The sequence below is a fragment of the Ambystoma mexicanum genome, chromosome 3p (assembly GCF_040938575.1).
Source record: "Ambystoma mexicanum isolate Mex_15411 chromosome 3p, UKY_AmexF1_1, whole genome shotgun sequence".
NCBI classification, from domain to species: domain Eukaryota; kingdom Metazoa; phylum Chordata; class Amphibia; order Caudata; family Ambystomatidae; genus Ambystoma; species Ambystoma mexicanum.
Window position 1 is genome coordinate 1,262,138,564 of NC_090925.1, and position 12,100 is coordinate 1,262,150,663.

The following is a 12,100-nucleotide window of genomic DNA, read 5'->3' on the forward strand; positions in this document are numbered from 1 at the left end:
CATGAATACACAGTGACATTGGGTTGGTTTTATGGTGACAGGAGAGGGCATACAGATATATAACAGTGTGGGGATATGAAAGCAGAGTTCAACGGTGACACATGAGCACAGTGGCCACATATGATGACGAGAGGGTTGGTTGATACATTGGGATACAGAGCGACATCACAGAGACAGGGGGCATGGAGCGCAGCGACACATGGACACAAATAGGGTGGGGTGGGATTTCAGCGATAGGGTGGGACATAGGGATGTATAACTGCATGGGGAGTAGGGGAGCAGGGTACACAGAGACACATGCGTGGGGGCACACGGATAGGGGTGGGGAAATTTCATCCATTCTGGCCACTCGATCCATCGATCCATTCCATCACTTTATTTATTTATTTGCATTTTTAAAGCACTCACACAGCCCAGGGGCATTAAGTCGCTGTTACAGGAATGTCTTAGTTGCGTATTTATAACGTGCTTAGTACCAAGAGGTTTCTAAGCGTGGACCCGTGGATCGAACCTGTGTTGCTTCATGTTGTCTTGTTTTCAAGGCGAGCATGTTGCAGCTGAGCTATCCTCCCGGGACTGCGGCCATCCGTTTCTTTGTCTTGAGCAGTTTATTCTGGCAACCATCCATTCCCTGGATGCATTAATCAATGTCTTACTTTTCTATTTTTATTCATTCAATGTATTAATTCATTCAGTGCATCCATATGTTTCTTGGATTTCTTCATCCACTCATTCCATCCGTTTGCTACATCCATCAATATCTTCAGTCACTTTGATCAGTTCTATCTCTTCCATTCTATCCGTTCCACAATTCCAACCATTCTTTCCATCTATTCCATACGTCAATTCCATATACATGCATTCCGTTAATTCTGCATGCATCCATGAACTCCGTTCCATCTATTTATTCCACATGCGTCCATCCATCCCATCCCACCCTTTCCATTTTTTCATCAATTTCATCCATCTGTTCTGTCAATCCATCAATCTTATCCATTCCCTCCATCCATTTCATCCGATTCTTCCATTCTATCCATTTTGTCCATTCCGTCCATCCTGTCCATCCATCCATCACTTTCATCCATTCATCTCTTCCCACTGGCCATTCCCTTGCATCCATCCATTCCCTTTCATCCATCCATTCCCTTCCTTCATCCATTCCCTTCCATCAATTTCCATCCGTTCATCCATTCCCTTCCATCCATTCCCTTCCTTCCATCCATTCCCTTCCCTTCCTTCTATCCATCCATTTGCATCTATGCATTCCCTTCCATCTATCCATTCCCTTCCATCCATCCCCTATCCGTCCATCTACTCCCTATCCATCCATCCATTAATTCCATATCCAACCATCCATTCCCTATCTATCATCCCCATCCATCCACCCCATCCTTCCAGTCCCTTTCATCCATCCCTTTCCATTGCATTTGTTAATTCAATCCACACCATTAGTTCCATCCGTTCTCTCTAAATTCTATATACATATATTCTGTCTATTCCATCTGTTTGTATTCATTAATTCTCTATACGTACCTTCCAAACATTCAACATGCATCGACACCATCTGTTCAGTCCATTTGTTCCACATGCCTCCATCCATTCCATCTATCCCTTCTATCAGTCCATTCTATCCATCATCCCATTCATCTATCCCTTCATCATCCGTCTTTTCCAGCTATTCTAATCATCCTTTCCATTCTGTTGATTCCATCCATTGTTCAATTCATCATTTCCATCTATCCTTTGCATCCAATCATCCATTCCGTCCATCTGTTTTATTTGTTTCATCTATTCTCATTATTTGATCCATTCAATCCATTCCATAGACATACCTTCCATTCATTCCCCATTCATCCGTGCCATTTATTCCATCTTTGCCATTCATCTCATATGCGTCCATCTGTTGCATTCATTCCATCCTTGCCATCTATTCCATCCATTCATTCCATCCGTCGTTCCATACTTCCATCGCTTCTGTCCATCCATACCATCTATTCCATTGATTCATTTTTTTCAGTCCGTTCCCTCCGTCATTTCCTCCATTCCCACCATCCGTTCCATCAATCAAAACATGTGGGTAGGATCAGAGGTCATTGTTCAGTGTTCATAAACGGTTGTCTATATCCAGATCAGAGGGTGTATTCATTGGAGACATGGTAGAGAGTCACGTTGTGAATTTAGTAATTGGGGTGTTGGGAGTACAGCCATAGCTTTAAGGTTGTTGTTGGTGTTATGGAAAGAGCCATGTTTTTAGTAATTTGCGGAATGTCATGTAGTCTTGGGTGTGTCGGATGTTTGGTGGAAGTGAGTTCCACAGAGTCAGGGCCAATGCTGAGAAAGAGGATCCTCCGATCCTGACTGAGTTAGTGCTTGAGATCACTAAAAGGAGGGCAGAGCTTGATCTTAGGGTGTGGGGTGGGAGGTAAGGTTTTAACTTGTCTTGCAATGTATAGAGGGCCAGTCTTGGACACTGACCCATGAGTGATGCACAGGGTCTTGAAGGTGGCCCTTCATCTGACTGGGAGGCAGTGGAGGGTTCTGAGGGCTGGAGAGGTGTGGTCTCTAGGACCCAGGGCGAGGAGCATTTTAGCAGCAGCGTTTTGTGCTCTTTGTAGTTTGAGGTGGTATGCCGGGACTCCTAGGTAAAGGGATTTGGCATAGTTCAGTCTCGACATTACAGTAGACATAACAGCGGTAAGTCTGTTCGGGAAGGAGAGGTAGGGGAAAATGCGCCTGAGAATTTTGAGGTGGTAGTGACAAGATTTAGAGACGTTGTTGATCTGTTGGGTCCATAGTGCATCCAAGGTTTTTTACTGTCGCAGAGGGGCTGGGCAGAAGGCCCATGGGGGGGGGGGGGGGGCAAGAGAGTGGCCGAGGTAGAAGCTCAGTGTTGCCGCACAGCATGATTTCAGTTTTAGTGGGGTTTACGAGGAGGTGGTTTATAGTCATCCAGCGGTCGACATTAGGAGGCAGGCTGTGAGGTCGGGCTGAGAGTTATAGTCTGAGTTGTGGAGTTTAAGGATGACTTTGGTATTGTCAGCGTAGTTGTAGCACAGGATGTTGTAGTTGTAGCACAGGATGTTGTGCGGGCGGATGATCTGTACTAGGGTTGGCTTCCCTAAAGAAGTTGTGTTTGTCAAAGGCAGCAACTTAGTCTAATTATATGCAGGCATTGTGGAAAGTGTGGGATGTCGAATACATTTTCATTAGCCTACCACCCACAAAGAAATGGTCTAGTTGAGAGATTTAACAGTACTCCCAAAAGCATGATTGGACTCTTGAGGATCCCCAGAGAAGGAAGTGGGACCTTCTGCTGGCATTTTTATTTTTGCCTACAGAGAGGTACCTCAAGAAGAGGTTGGCTTTAGACTCTTTGAACTTAATTTTGGTCACCCTGACAGGGGACCTTTATAGTCCAGGAACGATGGGAGTCGTCCACTCCTCCTATAACCACACATTTGGTGGGCTATCTGTTAGGACGAAGATGGCTCAGGCCAATGACAAGTTGAAGTCTGGCCAAACACTGGTGAAACATAAGTATGACCTTAAAGCTTCACTTGTTCACTTTACTCCATGACAACAAGTCTTAATTATGAGTCCTATAAGGCAGAGAGCATTGCAGGATACCTGGACAGGTCTGTAATTGATTGTTGGGAGACTAGGTGAGGTGAACTATTTAGTGGACTTTGGAAGACCTAATCAGTCTTCTTAAGCATTCTGTGTAAATAGATTGAGGGCTTTCATCCCCAGGGTTGAAATGGGAGCCATGCTTCTGGCTTCAGATAAAGAGGAAGAGGAATCTAAACCTCTCCCTAATGTGTTGCAAGGCAGGCCTTTAGGTGGCTCCCTTGAGGGTGTCCAGTTGGCCACTCCAACGAACTCTGCAACAGGTTTAGGTGAAAACCTTGCTTAGGCAATTTTCCTGCATGTTTTCACTAACTCCAGGTTCGGCACCTTGATGACAAAGGTAGGGAGCACCCAATATGTTTCATCAGTCGTCAGTTTAAGGACAGAGTTAAGGTGGACCACAGTGGAAAAGGGGTGTCTTTCCATTGTTCGGGCTCCAAGAAAGCACATACTCTACCTTTCTAATACTCACTTGTACAGACTGACCATAAGCCCTTAAAATGGCTGATGAACATGAAGGAGGAGAATCCCAAGTTGCTCAGGTGGTCCATAAGTCTTCAAGGTTTTAACTTCACCATTGAGCACAGCCAGGCACTCAACATAGCAGTGTGGATGATCTGTCCATAATGTATAACCAAATGGACCAGGAAACCCACACAGGGGTGGATTAGGTCCCCCCTGTCCTTGTCTGGGGGAGTTGCAAGTGTTCCGAAATATTATTTTTGCACCTTTCCTTACTTAGATTCATTTGGAGCCTCCATTTGTTTTGCTTGTTTTAACCCCAGTCCTGACTTTTGGGGATCAGTAATGCCTTCTGCTTTACTTCTCTTGGCTGTTTTGTTCATTCTTATGGGCAAATTGACTAGTCCCTAAGGCTGTCAGCACTGAGAGACTAGGTCTCTCTCTATGGATTCTTGTATTTTTGCAATTGCACACATCACCTTACTGTGAAGTGCAGTTGAGATACGTTTTATCATTATTACTTTTTATATAATGGCTGTTTGATTACTTTGACAGTGTGCCTAAGACAAGCTTATGGCAGCTGTGTGATTTTTATCATGTTTTGATATTTTACTCGTGCACTTTTGCATTTACTGTGAATGGCTGCTAAAAGTAGATTGCTCCCTAGGATGGCCATGCCACCAGAGTTTTCAATAGTTCTTTGGCCTTCCTCGCTTCTCCTGCTAGCAAACTCCTTATTTGGAAATGCCTTTCCCGGGGAAAGCTGCTGCTTTCATGTGTAAAGGGGGTTTGTGTGTGAGCCAGAGGAAGGGGCTGGGGCTGTATATCCCAATAGACAGCCTCTGGTGCCTGAACGTCTGTCACTAGGCAGATGTGATGACCAGTGGTTGTCCCTGATTGGACTACGCTGGACTGTTTGAATGTTGCAGTTGCTTGCCATTGATGCGCTTGCTCCCAGTCTGAATATTGAATAAAAAGAGGGCTCCTGCCACTGTAAATCAGATCAATGTTGCGGCCAAGACTTCTGTGATGAAAAGCAGTCCACTGACGAGCCCAGGACCACCCCTGCAACTGACCAGTATCGACTCCAGTAATTGGTCCGGTGAAGCCCTGCTTCTCTGCCTGATCGTAGAAGACCCTTGTTGGTGCCTCACCCCCTGGACAGGTGGGAACCTGCAATCTTAAACCCTGCTCAAGGATCTGTGCATTCTGAGCCTTTGGAAGTGTCAGAGGACCAATCATTGATCTTACCAGCTCTCTCCTGGGTTACCTCGCTGCAGCTGTCATCTTGAGCAGAGCCATGGAACTTGGCAGATCTCCAGTTTGTGCCACAAGTCGCTGCTCCTGCATTTTCAGTCGCCTCGGTCAAAGCAAGCAATTCTGGGGTAGCTCCTGTGTTCACCCCTGTACGATCGCCTGTCACCACCTGACTGTGGTGACCTTTGTTCGCTGTGGGAACAAGAACAGAAAAAAGAACCTAGGACGAAGTCTGGTACCGTAAGATCCTGAGCCAGGGGCTACATCTACATACCTGTACCCCTCTCCCCTGTCTATCATAGGGTGCCCTGGGCGTAAAGTCCTGACCCAAATTCACTCTGACCTAACCTCTGGTGGTGGAACCTGGGTTAAGGATCCTTTTCTAGGCCAACCTAGTGAGTAGGATTAAGTCACGTTCTTACTAGAACATTGCTAAACACTTAACTCCCAAACAGCTTTCCAAAAGCACCATCAGAGCCTACTGCATACGTTCTGAATAACCTTACCTGAAGAAGCTATACATTGGAACGTGTGGTTTTTGGGCACAAGGCCCCATATCATGTTAGGGTTGGTCTTATTAGGATTCATGGAAGCTGTTCATGTGCTGATTTTGCTTATTTTCCTAACATCTGACCACTCACCTGTATTGCACTGGTAATTAATTAATATGCAATTTGATTCTTCTAATGGTCAATGTGTGCATATTGTATATATGGTTTTGGGTGACAATACATACCTGTGATTTTTATATGCGTAGTGTGTAACTAAAGGCTTACTAAATAACTGTATTTTTATATACTTGCGGCCTAACTGGAATTATTGGTATTGTTCTCTATTGACTCCTTGTGGCCTCTCACAAATCCAGGGAATGTGGCCCTTCTCCCCAAGGGGGAGCCCTGCACCCCCTGTGAGGCTAGTGAGGTGAGCTCGCTCCACAACACCCTTGAAAGGATTTGAGGCCTCTGGGGACAAGTACTCCTGTTCCTGTGTCGAACTCCCTAGACCATTCCTCGTAATGGCATATATAGGACTATCAGATACAAAGGACATTGTGAAATCCAGAGATTTGTTTGAAGAAAAAACCATAAGCCAGCACGAGCAAGGGAGCAAAATTGTCTCTGTAAAGAAAAATAACCATTTAACTGAGACAAGTAAACTAGGAGAGGAGGACACTTCAAGGGGAGGCAAGGCTGAGGGAGAGCGTAAGCAGGTGAAGCCCCCTGACAGCATCACTGAGACACCATAACCACCCTGCTGAGTTAACGACAGAGACCACCCCCTGAAGATCCAGTGGCCCGCATTAAAACCTGGTCGACGAGAAGGACGAGAGCGGGCCGCTGGACTGCAAGAGAGAATGTGGTGGAGCCAAAAGGATGAGCCAGAGCAAGCGTCTGGGGATGCTTTCCAACCAACTCAGAGGCAACAGGGAAGGCGGCAGAACCGGTAGGCGGCCAGGGAATCATTACACAGGAAAAACTCATGCCAGTGAAACTGACGAGACATGCAAGGGAAAGGTGATAAATTGGGACTGTAACAATGTGAGAAAGTACATCTTTAAAAGAGACTTATAGGCATTGGGTACAAATGCCCTGGGAAGAGTGGGAGATATGCCATAATGCAAGAAGTGCAGAGTGGAACATATTGGCAAGAGAATCCTGTGAGTATGAGGTAAAGACCAGCATGGCCTATAAGAAAGAAACACCAAGTAAGCTATCTCCGGAGAGAGACAAAGTTAAATACCAAAGAACTCTGTGCAAACTAAGAAAGTATGTCAAAGAACCAAAAGGGCATAGTAACCTTCATCACAGGACAAGACAAAGAAGAATAGGAGATCCATTGAATACTGACTGGGGAAGAAACGGTAAGCCCAAAAATCCACTGAAGGCGTTACAAGGTCTAATACAGAAAGTGATAAGAGACTATTTAAAGATGCCATATTAAAAGTCTTTGGATTGAAGAACAAACTCTTTAAGAAGAGACAGTCAGGATAAGGGAGTCATTCTCCGGAATTAATTTGCTTTGGTTAAAATAGTCAGGTCAGGTAGAATTCGTTTTTGGACAGCAGATACTTTTTTCATTTGGAGACTGGTTGATGACTGATGAACACCTTAGATATTTATATAGGCAAGTAACCCCCTTATAGCAATAGGGAGAGAGAGACATTATTGTTATACTTTAATAAACAATCCAAGAAATGTAAAAATCGTGTCTGCATCCTTCTGACACGCCACAGGCCCTAGACTACTCTCACACTTCCTAAGCCTTGGCTGCTCAGCTACCTTACATTGGTTGCCTTTTGGCCTCCTAAACTCCTCCCACCACGTTATCTTAACTCTACGACTATCCTATGGACTTGGATTGAGTTATTTTGCTTTCCTGAAGTTTGTTTTGACTCTTATTAATCGTAACCACTGCCATTGGAAATCTCCTTTTATGATTGCCCTTTATAGGAGGTAGGGAAGTTCTGTGGTTTTCATCAAGTGTCTTTTTTATTTGTAAGCATGAGTATATGAATCTCATGCTACCCGGTTTCTCCTAAGGGTGAATTTATATACCTGTTTAGAAGTGTTTGTGTGACAGAATTTGACTAAAGGTTTTACTTGCTCATTGTGTATTTTTAAGACCTAATAAACTATTGTATACTTACCTGTCTAACTAGAATTTCTGTTATTCTGTGTGCGCACATTGTAGCCCTAGACCAGGAGTCTGCAACCTTTAGCTCTCAAGAGGTTTTGAACTACCAACTTCTATCAAGTTCAGACAGCATAGTCCGAAGTGAGAGATCCCTGCCCGGGACACTTTCTCAGCCTTCCTGAGACTAAGCTTTGCCGCTCTGCTACCTCACCTTTATTGGGTTTGGCTAACCGCTCAGGTTCTCCCTGTTCACCACAATAGCATGATTTCCCAAAATCCCCTCTTTCCCCCTCCCCAAGGGAGGATTTTTGGAAGTCCATCTTAACATTAACTATACTTGCACACCAGCCTGTGATCTCTGAAGTGTTTATTTACTGCCTAACCTACACTACCTTGAGAGAGTTTGGTAAGACCAAATGTGAAAATCCCTTGCTCATAATTTAGGTTGGCCTCTTAGAATGCTCCCAAAAGCCTGATTCTGAAAATCTCTCCTAGCACTTGCTCCCTACAGTAATATGTTTTAACCAAGCTCCAAAGGTTAACAAATCTACCTTAAGTGGCAAATGCTTTGCTGTTCTTGGTCCAAGACAATGGACTGGTGATTCTTGTTGCGTTCGAGATGCTGGGTGTTGCTGTTCCTAGCTGTAAGGAGTGACTGGCTCACAGTATGACATTAATGTTCCTTTGTCAATTGTAATTCCTTGTCATTTCCCTCTCTCAATTTAGGTCCCAAGGTACTGGATTGCACCTACAGAGATGGCCTGGAACACAAGTGCAAAAGGGATCTGCTACTTGGACGTTTGAGGAAGTCGGAGGACAAGACGTGGAAGCGTATCCGGCCACGCCCAGCTATGCCCAACTTTGTGGGCTCTTATTATTTGTGCAAAGGTGAGCAGTGGGACAATGATGGGAAAAGAAGATTAGGATTTTGTATCATTCCGATCAGTAAAACAGATGAGCAGTAGTACAGGGGATATTGATGTTAGTAGATCAGTTTGAAGGTGTGCAGTATGTGTTGCCCAACTACCTATATAGTGCTGACTTGTGGTGAAGTAAGACCTTTGGGGGATTCTGTTTGTACAAAGCTAACAAGGAGTTGATCAGGGAGGATGGTGCCTTTCCGTATTACTCATGAAATGGCGTTTGAATATTTTGTCTTTCTGCTGCTTTTCCTCCATAGACATTGTTAAGGAGAATTCTCAGAAATGTGCCAATCCCCTTCTACCTTAGACTCCCAGCTCTTTTTGCTGGACTTTAGGACTTTTAATTTCTAACCTGGCGAGAGTGAGACCTTTTTCCCCACTCATGTATTTTTCTGTGATTTGGACTCTTATGTTTCTTTTGACTTTGGAGTCTTACAAACTCCATAGGCATCACCTTTACATTGTGACACACAGCACCTTCAGTGCAGTGGCACACAAAAGTCTCTTAGATTTAAATACCTTCCCTTGGATAAACTACTGTTTCCAAGAGCATTGAAGTAAAACAAACTTTGCTTAAATTTTGTAACTTTCTAGACCCAGCACACAGTATCTTACCATAGGGTGCTGGAGGGGTTACTTAGTGTCCCCTTTGTCTACTTTTTCATGTAACATGTTTGTTACCCTTTCTACAATTAATAGCTGGAGGCAGTGGTTTACTTTTTCGTTCCATTGTGTGTTTCTACCACGGGCTGTAATTGCAGCTGCAGTAAAGCACCCATGTGTGCCCATTTTGCCAAAATGGCCCGGTCTTCTTTTTACACCATTTCATGTTGGAAAGGTCCTTCTTGAGATTTACTCTGCACGCCTAACCAGGTTTGTTCGTTTTCTTTGGTGGGATTCACTGGTGAAGCCCGCCTCTGACTCCAGCGTGTCTGGCAGGGGCAGGAACTGAGGGAGGTGCCCGAAACTCCCTGTGCTTAGTCTTTTTGGTTACAGGAATGCACCCAAGGGTGATTGGCTCGAGGACTGTCCTTGGGGGAAGGACAGCCACCCTGCTGTGTGATTGACAGCTAGGCTGGAATGAATGGGAGAAACCTGCATGAAAGGCGAGGCTTTTTGCTTGGGAGGCAGAGTCGACTACTGGACGAAGGAATCCGAAGAAGAACTTTGAAGAGATGCCTGCTGCAACTCCCGGATCGTTGGTTTGCCCAGTGAAGCCCTGCTGCAGTGCTGAAGCTCAGAATTCACCTCAACTAGAGAAGACCTGCAAAGGACGACTTCTTCGCTTGGGATGGTGGGACCAATCGACCCCAAGACGAGCTCATCTGGAAATCCTCTCAGAGCTGGCTATACTTCCACTGCTGGAACCGATTGCCTGGTAGAGGACCACCAGAATAGACTGAATGTCTTTAAGTCAGACCCAAGCTCCAGGAAGTTCATCCGGACTCCCATGAAGTAGGACTGACCAAGCCTGAGCCACCTCAACAGAGTGCTGGACCCCAGATGCAAGGAAAGTACATAGTGGCATGCTATTGGTTGTGCTATTTGCAAGGTAATGTAAAACTAACGGGACTTACCTCTTGTCGTGTAGCCTTGCTAGTTCTCAGTTGAGATATGCCTTGGTTGCTCTTGCAGAGTTGCTTGCAGCTTTGCCCCTCACAAGCCTCCCAGCTTGTGGCCCTACAGTGATTTCCTTTTTATACAATAAAACTTCTAAAACATTGTGCAAGATTTTTTTACCTACCTGCAAGAAGTACATCAGCTCACCTAGACATTTGCTCAACTAACATTGACTGTCCTGGCTCCCTGAAAGACTCTTCTTAACTCTGACTTTGTGCTTTGCCTTTCCCCCAGGAAAGGGCTAATTTACTTTGCATTGGCGGGTTCAAAAAGTACTTACCTGCTTAAGAATATTTGTTAACCATTGTTTTATTCCCTCAACTTCTTCTTACTCTTATGTCCCGTCCCCTTTACTCCATACTGCATGGGTGTCCCTTCCTAGGGACCGGCGACAGAACCTTTTTCACCAGAAAAAACCTTCTTCCCCTTTCAATTTAGAGGCGCGCAGGGGTGCGACCCTGGGACCATGCGTTACCCTGACTCTGCCTCCTGGTGGGACACTACAGTCCCCTTTTCTGCATCGACAGGAACGGGCCGATTTCACCAGCGCTCCTGGGTTTAGCTTCGGCCATGTAATTCCATGCGCACTTCCCCAAATTCTTCTATCTTTTTGTCTTCTTTTTGTCATTCAGGTACTTCGTTTTAGGCGTTATGCTCCTCCCCGGCACATGTCGACTTAAGCGGACTTCAGAAGGTGTCCAGCCTGCGAGGGGCTGTTCCCTACGTCTGACCCCCACGCTCTTTGCCTCCGCTGCTTTGGCCCTGACCACGGCTGGGAAGGTTGTACCACGTGCGACGCACTGACTCCACATGCACTGAAGAACAAGCTAGCTAATGTAACGCTCACCTGATTCCCGCAGAGGCGCCGGTCTTGACTGGGTGAATGACGTATCTTCAAAGGTGATGTGTAACACACGGTTGGCTCTTTGGGCTGGACCTCTGTGCACTGTATGTCTGACTCCAAGGGTAAGATGTCTTAGGTAAGTGAACGCCGAGCTCTCCATCTGCCTCGGGGCAGGGTGCCGTAACCAGTTTCTTCACTGGATAAGGGTGCAGGCCTCTTGACCTCAGAGGACTGCTGTCCGTCGTTAACTGCACGAATGGTAAGTTCTGGGCACTTCAAATGTCTTAAAAGTCTTTTGTAATGCTATCTCTTGTTTTGCAGGGTTCCGGCGATGGCGGATGGCGGGCTGATGAGAGTTGAGGATCGAACCCGCGTGAGGAATAGAAGCGCCTGGAAGCACGTAAGTAAGCGCTTGTAGCCTGCTTCACGATGCACACTAACTGTCCCTTTTATCTTGCAGGTACAAGTTCGGAGCTTTAGAGAAGCTGAAGGGTGCTGGAATACCCACTGGATTCGGCGTGGGAAGGAGTAATGGCACGTGAGTAATAAAGTTGCCCAATGTCTTTAAACGCACCTTCTTTTGTCTTTCAGATGCGGGATGCAGCGCCGCAGGCCTCCGGAGCGTGCGAAGAGCTGGTAAGCTTTTGTCTTTCAGATGCCGGAATGCAGTGTGAAGACCTCCGGAGCATGCGAAGAGTAGGTAAGCCTTTGTCTTTCAGATGCCGGAATGCAG

General features: G+C 45.7%; 1 protein-coding gene across 3 annotated transcripts in view; it reads left to right on the top strand.

Moving 5' to 3' along the window:
• ZC3H7B (zinc finger CCCH-type containing 7B) overlaps window positions 1–12,100 on the top strand; it is a 1,285,355-nt gene that overhangs the window by 630,664 nt on the left and 642,591 nt on the right. For all 3 annotated transcript variants that reach the window (XM_069652753.1, XM_069652751.1, XM_069652754.1), the window contains exon 15: window positions 8,707–8,868. In XM_069652753.1, coding sequence (XP_069508854.1) covers window positions 8,707–8,868 — 162 coding nt within the window. The remainder of the gene's footprint in view (window positions 1–8,706; window positions 8,869–12,100) is intronic.